At 51.2% G+C, this 16,978-nt stretch overlaps 1 protein-coding gene and 1 long non-coding RNA gene across 4 annotated transcripts in view; one reads left to right on the forward strand and one right to left on the reverse strand.

Annotated features, from left to right (window-relative positions):
- LOC140395304 (uncharacterized) overlaps positions 1-16,978 on the forward strand; it is a 242,452-nt gene that overhangs the window by 210,024 nt on the left and 15,450 nt on the right. The window lies entirely within an intron of this gene.
- Positions 1-16,978, reverse strand: part of wdr55 (WD repeat domain 55) — a 165,108-nt gene that overhangs the window by 95,478 nt on the left and 52,652 nt on the right. For all 3 annotated transcript variants that reach the window (XM_072482905.1, XM_072482904.1, XM_072482902.1), the window contains one exon: positions 15,584-15,684. In XM_072482905.1, coding sequence (XP_072339006.1) covers positions 15,584-15,684 — 101 coding nt within the window. The remainder of the gene's footprint in view (positions 1-15,583; positions 15,685-16,978) is intronic.

Here is a 16,978-nt window from a genome sequence, read left to right on the forward strand (position 1 = left end):
CAATGTTAGCAAGGGGCGTGAGTATCAGACAGTGTTGTCGAGGGGCGAGAGTATCAGACAATGTTAGTGAGGGGCATGAGTATCAGACAGTGTTAGCGAGGGGCATGAGTATCAGACAGTGTTTTCGAGGGGTGTGAACATCAGACAGTGTTAGCGAGGGGTGTGAGTATCAGACAGTGTTAGTGAGGGGTAAGAGCACCAGACAGTGTTAGCGATGGGTGTGAGCATCAGTGTTATCGAGGGGTGTGAACATCAGACAGTTAGCGAGGGGTGTGAGTATCAGACAGTGTTAGCGAGGGGTGTGAGCATCAGACAGTGTTAGCGAGGGGTGTGAGCATCAGACAGTGTTAGCAAGGGGTGAGAGCATCAGACAGTGTTAGCAAGGGGCGTGAATATCAGACAGTGTTAGCGAGGGGCATGAGTATCAGACAGTGTTATCGAGGGGTGTGAGTATCAGAAAGTGTTAGCGAGGGGTGTGAGTATCAGACAATGTCAGCGAGGGGCGTGAGTATCAGACAGTGTTAGCGAGGGGCGTGAGTATCAGACAGTGTTAGCGAGGGGTGTGAGCAACAGACAGTGTTAGCGAGGGGTGTGAGTATCAGACAGTGTTAGCGAGGGGTGTGAGCATCAGACAGTGTTAGCGAGGGGTGTGAGCATCAGACAGTGTTAGCGAAGGGTGTGAGTATCAGACAGTGTTAGTGAGGGGTGTGAGCATCAGACAGTGTTAGTGAGGGGTGTGAGCATCAGACAGTGTTAGCGAGGGGTGAGTATCAGACAGTGTTAGCGAGGGGTGTGAGCATCAGACAGTGTTAGCGAGGGGTGTGAGCATCAGACAGTGTTAGCGAGGGGTGTGAGTATCAGACAGCATTAGTGAGGGGTGTGAGCATCAGACAGTGTTAGTGAGGGGTGTGAGCATCAGACAGTGTTAGCGAGGGGTGTGAGTATCAGACAGTGTTAGCGATGGGTGTGAGCATCAGACAGTGTTAGCGAGGGGTGTGAGTAGCAGACAGCATTAGTGAGGGGTGTGAGCATCAGACAGTGTTAGTGAGGGGTGTGAGCATCAGACAGTGTTAGCGAGGGGTGTGAGCATCAGACAGTGTTAGCAAGGGGTATGAGCAGTCAGTTTTATTCAGGGATGTGGTAAACAGAGTGTTAGTGAAGAGAGTGAACATGAGACACTTTTAGCGTGGGCTTTGAGCATCACAGTGTTAGTGAGGGGTGTGAGCAACAGACAGTGTTGGCGAGCGGTGTGAGCATCAGACAGTGTTAGCGATGGGTGTGAGCATCAGAGAGCATTAGCAAGTGGAGTGAGCATCAGTGTTAGCGAGGGGTGTGAGCATCGGACAGTATTAGTGAGGAGTGCGAGCATCAGAAGGTGTCAGTGAGGGGTATCAACATCAGAAGGTGTTTGTGAGGGGGTGAATATCAAACAGTGCTAGTGAGGGGTGTGAGCATCAGACAGCGTTAGTGAGGGGTGTGAGCATCAGACAGTGTTAGTGAGGGGTGTGAGCATCAGACAGTGTTAGCAAGGGGAATGAGCAGTCAGTTTTATTCAGGGATGTGGTAAACAGAGTGCTAGTGAGGAGAGTGAGCATGAGACACTTTTAGCGTGGGCTTTGAGCATCAGACAGTGTTAGCGAGGGGTGTGAGCAACAGACAGTGTTGGCGAGCGGTGTGAGCATCAGAGAGCATTAGCGAGTGGAGTGAGCATCAGTGTTAGCGAGGGGTGTGAGCATCGGACAGTATTAGTCAGGAGTGCGAGCATCAGAAGGTGTCAGTGAGGGGTATCAACATCAGAAGGTGAGGGGGTGAATATCAAACAGTGTCAGCGAGGGGTGTGAGTATCAGAGAGCGTTAGTGAGGGGAGTGAGCATCAGAAAGTGTTAGCTGGAGGCGTGAGTATCAGACAGTGTTAGCGAGGGGCGTGAGTATCAGACAGTGTTAGCGAGGGGTGTGAGTATCAGAAAGTGTTAGCGAGCGGTGTGAGTATCAGACAGTGTTAGTGAGGGGCGTGAGTATCAGACAGTGTTAGCGAGGGGCGTGAGTATCAGACAGTGTTAGCGAGGGGCGTGAGTATCAGACAGTGTTAGCGAGGGGCGTGAGTATCAGACAGTGTTAGTGAGGGGTGTGAGTATTAGACAGTGTTAGCGAGGGGTGTGAGCATCAGACAGTGTTAGCAAGGGGCGTGAGTATCAGACAGTGTTAGCAAGGGGCGTGAGTATCAGACAGTGTTGTCGAGGGGCGTGAGTATCAGACAATGTTAGTGAGGGGCATGAGTATCAGACAGTGTTTTCGAGGGGTGTGAACATCAGACAGTGTTAGCGAGGGGTGTGAGCATCAGACAGTGTTAGCGAGGGGTGTGAGCATCAGACAGTGTTAGCGAGGGGTGAGAGCATCAGACAGTGTTAGCAAGGGGCGTGAATATCAGACAGTGTTAGCGAGGGGCATGAGTATCAGGCAGTGTTATCGAGGGGTGTGAGTATCAGAAAGTGTTAGCGAGGGGCGTGAGTATCAGACAGTGTTAGCGAGGGGCGTGAGTATCAGACAGTGTTAGTGAGGGGTAAGAGCACCAGACAGTGTTAGCGATGGGTGTGAGCATCAGTGTTATCGAGGGGTGTGAACATCAGACAGTGTTAGCGAGGGGTGTGAGTATCAGACAGTGTTAGCGAGGGGTGTGAGCATCAGACAGTGTTAGCGAGGGGTGTGAGCATCAGACAGTGTTAGCGAGGGGTGAGAGCATCAGACAGTGTTAGCAAGGGGCGTGAATATCAGACAGTGTTAGCGAGGGGCATGAGTATCAGGCAGTGTTATCGAGGGGTGTGAGTATCAGAAAGTGTTAGCGAGGGGCGTGAGTATCAGACAGTGTTAGCGAGGGGCGTGAGTATCAGACAGTGTTATCGAGGGGTGTGAGTATCAGAAAGTGTTAGCGAGGGGTGTGAGTATCAGACAATGTCAGCGAGGGGCGTGAGTATCAGACAGTGTTAGCGAGGGGCGTGAGTATCAGACAGTGTTAGCGAGGGGTGTGAGCATCAGACAGTGTTAGCAAGGGGCGTGAGTATCAGACAGTGTTGTCGAGGGGCGTGAGTATCAGACAATGTTAGCGAGGGGCATGAGTATCAGACAGTGTTAGCGAGGGGCATGAGTGTCAGACAGTGTTTTTGAGGGGTGTGAACATCAGACAGTGTTAGCGAGGGGTGTGAGTATCAGACAGTGTTAGCGAGGGGTGTGAGCATCAGACAGTGTTAGCGAGGGGTGTGAGCATCAGACAGTGTTAGCGAGGGGTGTGAGTATCAGACAGTGTTAGTGAGGGGTGTGAGCATCAGACAGTGTTAGTGAGGGGTGTGAGCATCAGACAGTGTTAGCGAGGGGTGAGTATCAGACAGTGTTAGCGAGGGGTGTGAGCATCAGACAGTGTTAGCGAGGGGTGTGAGCATCAGACAGTGTTAGCGAGGGGTGTGAGTATCAGACAGCATTAGTGAGGGGTGTGAGCATCAGACAGTGTTAGTGAGGGGTGTGAGCATCAGACAGTGTTAGCGAGGGGTGTGAGTATCAGACAGTGTTAGCGATGGGTGTGAGCATCAGACAGTGTTAGCGAGGGGTGTGAGTAGCAGACAGCATTAGTGAGGGGTGTGAGCATCAGACAGTGTTAGTGAGGGGTGTGAGCATCAGACAGTGTTAGCGAGGGGTGTGAGCATCAGACAGTGTTAGCAAGGGGTATGAGCAGTCAGTTTTATTCAGGGATGTGGTAAACAGAGTGTTAGTGAAGAGAGTGAACATGAGACACTTTTAGCGTGGGCTTTGAGCATCACAGTGTTAGTGAGGGGTGTGAGCAACAGACAGTGTTAGCGAGGGGTGTGAGCATCAGACAGTGTTAGCGAGGGGTGTGAGCATCAGACAGTGTTAGTGAGGGGTGTGAGCATCAGAGAGCATTAGCGAGTGGAGTGAGCATCAGTGTTAGCGAGGGGTGTGAGTATCAGACAGTGTTAGCGATGGGTGTGAGTATCAGTGTCAGCGAGTAGTGTGAGCATCAGACAGTGTTAGTGAGGGGTGTGAGTATCAGCAGTGTTAGCGAGTAGTGTGAGTATCAGTCAGTGTTAGCGAGGGGTGTGAGTATCAGACAGTGTTAGCGAGTAGTGTGAGCATCAGTGTTAGTGAGGGGTGTGAGTATCAGACAGTGTTAGCGAGTAGTGTGAGTATCAGTCAGTGTTAGTGATGGGTGTGAGTATCAGACAGTGTTAGCGATGGGTGTGAGCAGCAGACAGTGTCAGTGAGGGGTGTGAGCATCGGACCATATTAGTGAGGAGTGCGAGCATCAGAAGGTGTCAGTGAGGGGTATCAACATCAGAAGGTGTTTGTGAGGGAGTGAATATCAAACAGTGTTAGTGAGGGGTGTGAGCATCAGACAGTGTTAGTGAGGGGTGTGACCATTAGACAGTGTTAGTGAGGGGTGTGAGCATCAGACCGTGTTAGCAAGGGGTATGAGCAGTCAGTTTTATTCAGCGATGTGGTAAACAGAGTGTTAGTGAGGAGAGTGGGCATGAGACACTTTTAGCGTGGGCTTTGAGCATCTGACAGTGTTAGTGAGGGGTGTGAGTATCAAACAGTGTCAGCGATGGGTGTGAGCATCAGACAGTGTTAGCGAGGGGTGTGAGCAACAGACAGTGTTGGCGAGCGGTGTGAGCATCAGAGAGCATTAGCGAGTGGAGTGAGCATCAGTGTTAGTGAGGGGTGTGAGCATCGGACAGTATTCGTGAGGAGTGCGAGCATCAGAAGGTGTCAGTGAGGGGTATCAACATCAGAAGGTGTTTGTGAGGGGCTGAATATCAAACAGTGTCAGTGAGGGGAGTGAGCATCAGACAGTGTTAGCGATGGGTGCGAGTATCAGACAGTGTTAGCGAGGGGTGTGAGTATCAGACAGTGTCCGTGAGGGGAGTGCGCATCAGACAGTGTTAGTGAGGGGTGTGAGTATCAGACAGTGTTAGTGAGGGGTGTGAGTATCAGAGAGTGTTAGCGATGGGTGTGAGCATCAGACAGTGTTAGTGAGGGGTGTGAGTATCAGACAGTGTCAGTGAGGGAGTGGTGTGAGTATCAGACAGTGTTAGTGAGGGGTGTGAGTATCAGGCAGTGTTAGCGATGGGTGTGAGTAACAGTGTTAGCGAGTAGTGTGAGCATCAGACAGTGTTAGCGAGTGGTGTGAGCATCAGACAGTGTTAGCGATGGGTGTGAGCAGCAGACAGTGTCAGTGAGGGGTGTGAGTATCAGACAGTGTTAGCGATGGGTGTGAGCAGCAGACAGTGTCAGTGAGGGGTGTGAGCATCAGACAGTGTTAGCGAGGGGTGTGAGTATCAGACAGCGTTAGTGAGGGGTGTGAGCATCAGACAGCGTTAGTGAGGGGTGTGAGTATCAGAGTGTCAGTGAGGGGTGTGAGGATCAGACAGTGTTAGTGAGGGGTGTGAGTATCAGACAGTGTTAGCGAGGGGTGTGAGCATCAGTCAGTGTTAGCGAGGGGTGTGAGCATCAGACAGTGTTAGCGAGGGGTGTGAGCAGTCAGTTTTATTCAGGGATGTGGTAAACAGAGTGTTAGTGAGGAGAGTGAGCATGAGACACTTTTAGCGTGGGCTTTGAGCATCAGACAGTGTTAGTGAGGGGTGTGAGCAACAGACAGTGTTGGCGAGCGGTGTGAGCATCAGACAGTGTTGGCGAGCGGTGTGAGCATCAGAGAGCATTAGCGAGTGGAGTGAGCATCAGTGTTAGCGAGGGGTGTGAGCATCGGATAGTATTAGTGAGGAGTGCGAGCATCAGACAGTGAGTGAGGGGTGTGAGCATCAGACAGTGTTAGCGAGGGGTGTGTGAACATCAGACAGTGTTAGCGATGGGTGTGAGTATCAGACAGTGTTAGCGAGGGGTGTGAGCATCAGACACTGTTCGTGAGGGGTGTGAGCATCAGACAGTGTTAGTGAGGGGTGTGAGTATCAGACAGTGTTAGCGAGGGGTGTGAGTATCAAACAGTGTCAGCGATGGGTGTGAGCATCAGACAGTATTAATGAGGAGTGCGAGCATCAGAAGGTGTCAGTGAGGGGTATCAATATCAGAAGGTGTTTGTGAGGGGGTGAATATCAAACAGTGTCAGTGAGGGGAATGAGCATCAGACAGTGTTAGCGATGGGTGTGAGTATCAGACAGTGTTAGCGAGGGGCGTGAGTATCAGACAGTGTCAGTGAGGGGAATGAGCATCAGACAGTGTTAGCGATGGGTGTGAGTATCAGACAGTGTTAGCGAGGGGCGTGAGTATCAGACAGCGTTAGTGAGGGGTAAGAGCAGCAGACAGTGTCAGTGAGGGTGTGAGTGTCAGACTGTGTTAGTGAGGGGTGTGAGTATCAGACAGTGTTAGCGATGGGTGTGAGTATCTGACAGTGTCAGCGAGATGCGTGAGTATCAGACAGTGTTAGCGAGGGGTGTGAGTATCAGACAGTGTTAGCGAGTAGTGTGAGCAACAGACAGTGTTAGTGAGGGGTGTGAGTATCAGACAGTGTTAGCGAGTAGTGTGAGTATCAGTGTCAGCGAGGGGCGTGAGTATCAGACAGTGTTCGCGAGGGGTGTGAGTATCAGACAGTGTTAGCGAGTAGTGTGAGCATCAGACAGTGTTAGTGAGGGGTGTGAGTATCAGACAGTGTTAGTGAGGGGTGTGAGTATCAGACAGTGTTAGCGAGTAGTGTGAGTATCAGTCAGTGTTAGTGAGGGGTGTGAGTATCAGACAGTGTTAGTGAGGGGTGTGAGTATCAGACAGTGTTAGTGAGGGGTGTGAGTATCAGACAGTGTTAGCGATGGGTGTGAGTATCAGTGTTAGCGAGTAGTGTGAGCATCAGACAGTGTTAGCGAGTAGTGTGAGTATCAGTCAGTGTTAGCGAGGGGTGTGAGTATCAGACAGTGTTAGCGAGTAGTGTGAGCATCAGTGTTAGTGAGGGGTGTGAGTATCAGACAGTGTTAGCGAGTAGTGTGAGTATCAGTCAGTGTTAGTGAGGGGTGTGAGTATCAGACAGTGTTAGCGATGGGTGTGAGCAGCAGACAGTGTCAGTGAGGGGTGTGAGCATCGGACCATATTAGTGAGGAGTGCGAGCATCAGAAGGTGTCAGTGAGGGGTATCAACATCAGAAGGTGTTTGTGAGGGAGTGAATATCAAACAGTGTTAGTGATTGGTGTGAGCATCAGACAGTGTTAGTGAGGAGAGTGAGCATGAGACACTTTTAGCGTGGGCTTTGAGCATCAGACAGTGTTAGTGAGGAGTGTGAGTATCAAACAGTGTCAGCGATGGGTGTGAGCATCAGACAGTGTTAGTGAGGGGTGTGAGCATCAGACAGTGTTAGCAAGGGGTATAAGCAGTCAGTTTTATTCAGGGCTGTGGTAAACAGAGTGTTAGTGAGGAGAGTGAGCATGAGACACTTTTAGCGTGGGCTTTGAGCATCAGACAGTGTTAGTGAGGGGTGTGAGCAACAGACAGTGTTGGCGAGCGGTGTGAGCATCAGAGAGCATTAGCGAGTGGAGTGAGCATCAGTGTTAGCGAGGGGTGTGAGCATCGGACAGTATTAGTGAGGAGTGCGAGCATCAGAAGGTGTCAGTGAGGGGTATCAACATCAGAAGGTGTTTGTGAGGGGGTGAATATCAAACAGTGTCAGCGAGGGGAGTGAGCATCAGACAGTGTGAGCGATGGGTGCGAGTATCAGACAGTGTTAGCGAGGGGCGTGAGTATCAGACAGTGTCAGTGAGGGGAGTGAGCATCAGACAGTGTTAGCGATGGGTGCGAGTATCAGACAGTGTTAACGAGGGGTGTGAGTATCAGACAGTGTTAGTGAGGGGTGTGAGCATCAGACAGTGTTAGTGAGGGGTGTGAGTATCAGACAGTGTTAGCGAGTAGTGTGAGCATCAGACAGTGTTAGTGAGGGGTGTGAGTATCAGACAGTGTTAGCGAGTAGTGTGAGTATCAGACAGTGTCAGCGAGGGGCGTGAGTATCAGACAGTGTTAGCGAGGGGTGTGAGTATCAGTCAGTGTTAGCGAGTAGTGTGAGCATCAGACAGTGTTAGTGAGGGGTGTGAGTATCAGACAGTGTTAGCGAGTAGTGTGAGTATCAGACAGTGTGAGCGAGGGGTGTGAGTATCAGACAGTGTTAGTGAGGGGTGTGAGTATCAGACAGTGTCAGCGAGGGGTGTGAGTATCAGACAGTGTGAGCGAGGGGCGTGAGTATCAGACAGTGTTAGCGAGGGGTGTGAGTATCAGACAGTGTTAGTGAGGGGTGTGAATATCAGACAGTGTTAGCGAGTAGTGTGAGTATCAGACAGTGTTAGTGAGGGGTGTGAGGATCAGACAGTGGCAGCGAAGGGCGTGAGTATCAGACAGTGTTAGTGAGGGGTGTGAGTATCAGACAGTGTTAGCGAGTAGTGAGAGTATCAGACAGTGTCAGCGAGGGGCATGAGTATCAGACAGTGTTAGCGAGGGGTGTGAGTATCAGACAGTGTTAGCGAGTAGTGTGAGCATCAGACAGTGTTAGGGATGGGTCTGAGTATCAGACAGTGTTAGCGAGGGGTGTGAGTATCAGACAGTGTTAGTGAGGGCTGTGAGTATCTGACAGTGTTAGCGAGTAGTGTGAGTATCAGACAGTGTTAGTGAGGGGTGTGAGTATCAGACAGTGTTAGTGAGAGGTGTCAGTATCAGACAGTGTCAGCGAGGGGCGTGAGTATCAGGCAGTGTTAATGAGGGGTGTGAGTATCAGACAGTGTTAGTGAGGGGTGTGAGTATCAGACAGTGTTAGCGAGTAGTGTGAGTATCAGACAGTGTTAGCGAGGGGTGTGAGCATCAGACAGCGTTAGCGAGGGGTGTGAGCATCAGACAGCGTTAGCGAGGGGTGTGAGCATCAGACAGTGTTTGCGAGGGGTGTGAGCATCAGACAGTGTTAGTGAGGGGTGTGAGTATCAGACAGTGTTAGCGATGGGTGTGAGTATCAGTGTTAGCGAGTAGTGTGAGCATCAGACAGTGTTAGCGAGTGGTGTGAGCATCAGACAGTGTTAGGGATGGGTGTGAGCAGCAGACAGTGTCAGTGAGGGGTGCGAGCATTAGACAGTGTTAGCGAGGGGTGTGAGTATCAGACAGCGTTAGTGAGGGGTGTGAGGACTTCCGGGTGCGGCGGTGACCAGCTGAGTCGCACGTTTCGGCAGCTCCCGGTGGAACAGACTTTTGGGCTCTTAATAAGAGCCCCAAAGGAAATTTTAACGGCTAAAAGTACTGTGCGGTGAACCAGAAGTGAATCCCCCCTGGATACGGATGAAAAAAGGAGAGGAAGGTGGCCGGATTGCGGTGGATCCTTTAGAGCAGCGGCAAGGAAGGCAAGCAACAACCAAGATGGCGTCGGAAGGTGGCAGTTTAATATGGGGCCCTGAACAACACAAGTTTTTGAAACGTTGCGTGGAAGAACTCAAAAAGGAAATGAAGAAGGAGCTGTTGGCCCCGATATTACAGGCGATCGAAGGGCTAAAGGATGAGCAAAAGACCCAGGAGCGGGAGCTTCGGGCCGTGAAGGCAAAGGCTGCCGAGAATGAGGACGACATACAGGGCCTGGTGGTGAAGACGGAGATGCACGAGGCACACCATAAACGATGTGTGGAAAGGCTGGAAGCGCTGGAGAACAACGCGAGGAGGAACAACCTAAGGATTCTTGGTCTTCCTGAAGGTGCGGAGGGAGCGGACGTCGGGGCATATGTGAGCACGATGCTGCACTCGTTAATGGGAGCGGAGGCCCCGGCGGGTCCGCTGGAGGTGGATGGAGCATATCGAGTGATGGCGCGAGGACCGAGAGCAGGAGAAATTCCTAGAGCCCTCAGTGGTGAGATACCTCCGTTTTAAGGATAGAGAGATGGTCCTTAGATGGGCAAAGAAAACTCGGAGCAGTAAGTGGGAGAACGCGGTGATCCGCGTATACCAAGACTGGAGTGCGGAGGTGGCGAGAAGGAGGGCGAGCTTTAATCGGGCCAAGGCGGTGCTTCACAAAAAGAAGATAAAATTCGGAATGCTGCAACCGGCAAGACTGTGGGTCACATATCAAGGGAGGCACCACTACTTTGAGACGGCGGATGAGGCGTGGACTTTTATCGTGGAAGAAAAATTGGAATGAGCGGGTTATTAAAAAAAGAACATTTGAAACAAAGTGGTGGGGCGAGTATGGGGGGCGAAGAGGGGGGTAAAAAGGGGGGAAAGAGGAGTTTTATGTTATTAAACCTGCGATGTGGTAACTTTTCTCTCTTCCACAGGTGGTGGTGGGGGGAGGAAAGGAGGTGGAGGAGATGGGGCGTTGGCCATTGGGGGCGGGGCCAAGGGGGAAGCGCGGGCTCGGTTCCCGCGCTATGATAACCATGGCGGGAATAGGGAAGCAGGAAGGAGGGGGCGTCGCACGGTGCGAGCCGAGGTCACGGGGGAAGCCGAGGTCGGCCAGAGTTTGCTGACTTCTGGGAGCAACATGGGGGGTGTAACTACGCTAGTGGGGGATCGAGCGGGGGGGTGGGAGGGGGGAATTATTGGGCTGCTGCTGCTGGGGAGAGGGGGGAGCTGGCATGGGGTGGGATGGGCGGGGGGGGCACCGCCTGGGGGGGACACAGCTGCGTGGGAACCGGGTGAGGAGCTGGAAAAAGGGGATGGCTAATCGACAAGGGGGGGGGGGTAAAAAGCCCCCCAACCCGGCTGATCACGTGGAACGTGAGAGGGCTGAACGGGCCGATAAAGAGGGCACGGGTACTCGCACACCTTAAGAAACTTAAGGCAGACGTGGTTATGTTACAGGAAACGCACTTGAAACTGATAGATCAGGTAAGACTACGCAAAGGTTGGGTGGGGCAGGTGTTCCATTCGGGGCTAGATGCGAAAAACAGGGGTGTGGCTATATTAGTGGGGAAGCGGGTAATGTTTGAGGCAAAGACTATAGTGGCGGATAGCGGGGGCAGATACGTGATGGTGAGTGGCAAACTACAGGGGGAGACGGTGGTTTTGGTAAACGTATATGCCCCGAACTGGGATGATGCCAATTTTATGAGGCGTATGCTAGGACGCATCCCGGACCTAGAGGTGGGAAAGTTGGTAATGGGGGAGATTTCAATACGGTGTTGGAACCAGGACTGGACAGGTCGAGGTCCAGGACTGGAAGGAGGCCGGCAGCAGCCAAGGTGCTTAAAGATTTTATGGAGCAGATGGGAGGAGTAGACCCGTGGAGATTTAGCAGACCTAGGAGTAAGGAGTTTTCGTTTTTCTCCTATGTCCACAAAGTCTATTCGCGAATAGACTTTTTTGTTTTGGGAAGGGCGTTGATCCCGAAGGTGAGGGGAACGGAGTATACGGCTATAGCCATTTCGGATCACGCTCCACATTGGGTGGACTTGGAGATAGGGGAGGAAACAGGAGGGCGCCCACCCTGGAGAATGGACATGGGACTAATGGCAGATGAGGGTGTGTGTCTAAGGTTGAGGGGGTGCATTGAAAAGTACTTGGAACTCAATGATAATGGGGAGGTCCAGGTGGGAGTGGTCTGGGAGGCGCTGAAGGCAGTGGTTAGAGGGGAGCTGATATCAATAAGGGCACATAAAGGAAAGCAGGAGAGTAGGGAACGGGAGCGGTTGCTGCAAGAACTTCTGAGGGTGGACAGGCAATATGCGGAGGCACCGGAGGAGGGACTGTACAGGGAAAGGCAAAGGCTACACGTAGAATTTGACTTGCTGACAACGGGTACTGCAGAGGCACAGTGGAGGAAGGCACAGGGTGTACAGTACGAATATGGGGAGAAGGCGAGCAGGTTGCTGGCCCACCAATTGAGGAAAAGGGGAGCAGCGAGGGAAATAGGGGGAGTGAGGGATGAGGAAGGAGAGATGGAGCGGGGAGCGGAGAGAGTGAATGGAGTGTTCAAGGCATTTTATAAAAAATTATACGAAGCTCAACCCCCGGATGGGAGGGAGAGAATGATGGGCTTTCTGGACCGGCTGGAATTCCCCAAGGTGGAGGAGCAGGAAAGGGTGGGACTGGGAGCACAGATTGAAATAGAGGAAGTAGGGAAAGGAATTAGGAGCATGCAGGCGGGGAAGGCTCCGGGACCGGATGGATTCCCAGTTGAATTTTATAGGAAATATGTGGACTTGCTCGCCCCGCTACTGATGAGGACCTTTAATGAGGCAAAGGAAAGGGGACAGCTGCCCCCGACTATGTCTGAGGCAACGATATCGCTTCTCCTAAAGAAGGAAAAGGACCCGCTGCAATGCGGGTCCTATAGACCTATTTCCCTCCTGAATGTAGACGCTAAGATTCTGGCCAAGGTAATGGCAATGAGGATAGAGGATTGTGTCCCGAGGGTGGTCCATGAGGACCAAACTGGGTTTGTGAAGGGGAGACAGCTGAATATGATTATACGGAGGCTGCTAGGGGTAATGATGATGCCCCCACCAGGGGGAATCGGAGATAGTGGTGGCGATGGATGCCGAGAAAGCATTTGATAGAGTGGAGTGGGATTATCTGTGGGAGGTGCTGAGGAGATTTGGTTTTGGAGATGAGTATGTTGGATGGGTGCAGCTGTTGTATAGGGCCCCAGTGGCGAGTGTGGTCACGAATGGACGGGGATCTGCATACTTTCGGCTCCATAGAGGGACAAGGCAGGGATGCCCTCTGTCCCCATTATTGTTTGCACTGGCGATTGAGCCCCTGGCAATAGCATTGAGGGGTTCCAAGAAGTGGAGGGGAGTACTTAGAGGAGGAGAAGAACACCGGGTATCTCTGTATGCGGATGATTTGTTGTTCTGTGTAGCGGACCCGGCGGAGGGGATGCCAGAGATAATGCGGACACTTCGGGAGTTTGGAGAATTCTCAGGATATAAACTGAACATGGGGAAAAGTGAGTTGTTTGTGGTGCATCCAGGGGAGCAGAGCAGAGAAATAGAGGACTTTCCGCTGAGGAAGGTAACAAGGGACTTTCGTTACTTGGGGATCCAGATAGCCAAGAATTGGGGTACATTGCATAGGTTAAATTTAACGCGATTGGTGGAACAAATGGAGGAGGACTTCAAGAGATGGGACATGGTATCCCTGTCACTGGCCGGGAGGGTGCAGGCGGTTAAAATGGTAGTCCTCCCGAGATTCCTCTTTGTGTTTCAGTGCCTCCCGGTGGTGATCACGAAGGCTTTTTTCAAAAGGATCGAAAAGAGTATCATGAGTTTTGTGTGGGCCGGGAAGACCCCGAGAGTGAGGAAGGGATTCTTACAGCGTAGTAGGGATAGGGGGGGGCTGGCACTACCGAGCCTAAGTGAGTACTACTGGGCCGCCAATATCTCAATGGTGAGTAAGTGGATGGGAGAAGAGGAGGGAGCGGCGTGGAAGAGATTGGAGAGGGCGTCCTGTAGGGGGACTAGCCTACAAGCTATGGTGACGGCCCCATTGCCGTTCTCACCGAAGAAATACACCACAAGCCCGGTGGTGGTGGCGACTTTGAAAATTTGGGGACAGTGGAGACGGCATAGGGGAAAGACGGGAGCCTTGGTGGGGTCCCCGATAAGAAATAACCATAGGTTTGCCCCGGGGAGAATGGATGGGGGATTTGGAATATGGCAAAGAGCAGGAGTAACGCAACTGAAAGATCTGTTTGTGGATGGGAAGTTCGCAAGTCTGGGAGCGCTGACCGAGAAATATGGGTTGCCCCAAGGGAATGCATTCCGGTATATGCAACTGAGGGCTTTTGCGAGGCAACAGGTGAGGGAATTCCCTCAGCTCCCGACGCATGAGGTGCAGGACAGAGTGATCTCAAAGACATGGGTGGGGGACGGTAAGGTGTCAGATATATATAGGGAAATGAGGGACAAGGGGGAGATTATGGTAGATGAGCTGAAAGGGAAATTGGAAGAAGAGCTGGGGGAGGAGATTGAGGAGGGGCTGTGGGCGGATGCCCTAAGTAGGGTAAACTCATCGTCCTCGTGTGCCAGGCTAAGCCTGATTCAATTTAAGGTGTTACACAGGGCGCATATGACTGGAACACGGCTCAGTACATTTTTGGGGGTAGAGGATAGGTGTGCGAGATGCTCGAGAAGCCCAGCGAATCGCACCCACATGTTTTGGTCATGCCCGGCACTACAGGGGTTCTGGGTGGGGGTGGCAAAGGTGCTTTCGAAGGTGGTGGGGGTCCAGGTCGAACCAAGCTGGGGGTTGGCTATATTTGGGGTTGCACAAGAGCCGGGAGTGCAGGAGGCGAGAGAGGCCGATGTTTTGGCCTTTGCGTCCCTAGTAGCCCGGCGCAGGATACTGTTGATGTGGAAGGAAGCCAAGCCCCCGGGGGTGGAGACCTGGATAAATGACATGGCAGGGTTTATAAAGCTGGAACGGATTAAGTTCGTCCTAAGGGGATCGGCTCAAGGGTTCACCAGGCGGTGGCAACCGTTCGTCGAATACCTCACAGAAAGATAGAGGGAATGGAAAAGAAGAAGGCAGCAGCATCAAACCGGGGGGGGGGGGGAACCAGAAGGACTCTCAGGGTTGTTAATATATATGTATAATATGTATAGGTCGTTGCTATAAATAATTGTATATTGGACTGTTAAATCATATTTTTGGAGAGTGTTTATCTGAGACAAGGCAGTTGCCATTTCGTTTTAGTTTTAGTTTTTGTTATATATTATTTATTCTTTGTTTATAAAACAGGTCATTGTTATTTATACTGTTATATTATTGTGTAAAGGATACACAATGTACTGTGATGGTTGACCAAAAATTTTCAATAAAATTTTTTTTAAAAAAAAAGTGAGGGGTGTGAGCATCAGACAGTGTTAGCGATGGGTGTGAGCAGCAGACAGTGTCAGTGAGGGGTGTGAGTATCAGACAGTGTTAGCGATGGGTGTGAGCAGCAGACAGTGTCAGTGAAGGGTGTGAGCATCAGACAGTGTTAGTGAGGGGTGTGAGCATCCGACAGTGTTAGTGAGGGGTGTGAGTATCAGACAGTGTTAGCGAGGGGTGTGAGTATTAGACAGTGTTAGCGAGGGGTGTGAGTATCAGACAGTGTTAGCGAGGGGTGTGAGTATCAGACAGTGTTAGTGAGGGTGTGAGTATCAGACAGTGTTAGTGAGGGTGTGAGTGTCAGACAGTGTTAGTGAGGGGTGTGAGCATCAGACAGTGTTAGCGAGTGGTGTGAGTATCAGACAGTGTTAGTGAGGGGTGTGAGTATCAGACAGTGTTAGTGAGGGGTGTGAGTATCAGACAGTGTTAGTGAAGGGTGTGAGCATCAGACAGTGTGAGTGAGAGTTGTGGGTATCATACAGTGCTAGTGAGGGGTGTGAGCACGATAGTGTTAGTGAGAGTGTGAGTATCAGACAGTGTTAGTGAGGGGTGTGAGCATCAGACAGTGTGAGTGAGAGTTGTGGGTATCATACAGTGCTAGTGAGGGGTGTGAGCACGACAGTGTTAGTGAGAGTGTGAGCATCAGACAGTGTTACTGAAGACATTACTTTACAGCACAGCTTTCGGTGAAAGTTAAACCATTGTCTTGGCTGTTGCAGACATTGAGCTATTGGTCAATGGGGCTTACCCTGTCCAGTTGAGGTAAATGCCAGCTGTCGACAGGATTTCAAGTGGTGGCCCGATGACCACAGTTCCTGGTTTCCAGATTCTTCACACGAATACGAAATACTTTAATAGAAATGAAGGTAGAAAATCAGTTTCCTTAGACATGTTTTGAGCTTGGTTCAATTTTCTTCTGTTGACACTTTGTTCAGTGATAACCCAGCTACTGAAGATTTACAGCCAGGCCTGAACGGGCTCATGGAGCAACAGAACAGAACCTCAGTATACCAGATACTCCCCACTGACTGACACCGACCCCAGTCCCCACTGACTCACACTCACTGATACTCCTCCCACTCAGATGCCTCCTCCCATGCCACTGGCTCACATTCAGCTACCCGCTCCCCGCCTGACTCACATTCAGATACCCCCTTCCCGCCACTGATTAAATGAAAATGAAAAATGAAAATGAAATGAAAATCGCTTATTGTCACAAGTAGGCTTCAAATGAAGTTACTGTGAAAAGCCCCTAGTCGCCACATTCCGGAGCCTGTTCGGGGAGGCTGTTACGGGAATTGAACCGTGCTGCTGGCCTGCCTTGGTCTGCTTTCAAAGCCAGCGATTTGGCTCTGTGCTAAACAGCCCCTATCACACCCATTGTAGTAATAAGAAGCCCTAACAAAATTGAAGTCAGTGAGAATCAGTGGGAAAACTGTTCACTGGTTGGAGTCACATCAAGCATAATAGAAGATGGCTGTGGTTGTTGGAGGTCAATCATTTGAGGTACAGAACATGAGTGCACACATTCCTCATGTTAGTGTCCTAGGCCCAACCATCTTCAACTAATAATAGTAATAATCGTTATGTCACAAATAGGCTTACATTAACACTGCAATGAAGTTCCTGTAAAAAGCCCCTAGTCGCCACATTCCAGCACCTGTTCGGGTACACAGAGGGAGAATTCAGAATGCCCAGATTACCTACTAGCATGTCTTTCGGGACTTAAGGGAGGAGACCAGAGCACGCAAAGGAAACCCACGCAGACACAGGGTGAACGTGCAGACTCCACACAGACAGTGACCCATTCCAGGAATCGAACCTGGACCCTTGGCTGTGAAGCGACAGTGCTAACCATTGGGCTACCGTGCCGCCCAACTGCTTCATGCCAAGGTCAGAAATGGGGTTGCCGATTTCCAGTGGCGGGAATGTGCTGAGCATTCGCATGAAAGATGGCACTCCCCTGGAAATTTCAACTTAGATACTTTTAACCCGAAAATGGAATCGATCCATTGTTGCCTGGCCTCCCTCTCTTCCATGTCTCTACGTGCCTTGTAGGCTATAATCTCTCCTCTAATCACCGCCTTCAGTGTCTCCCAGAACGTGGAAGCTGAGACTTCCCCATTCTGGTTATTGATAACGG

This window comes from Scyliorhinus torazame, chromosome 18 (genome assembly GCF_047496885.1).
Source record: "Scyliorhinus torazame isolate Kashiwa2021f chromosome 18, sScyTor2.1, whole genome shotgun sequence".
Classification (NCBI taxonomy): domain Eukaryota; kingdom Metazoa; phylum Chordata; class Chondrichthyes; order Carcharhiniformes; family Scyliorhinidae; genus Scyliorhinus; species Scyliorhinus torazame.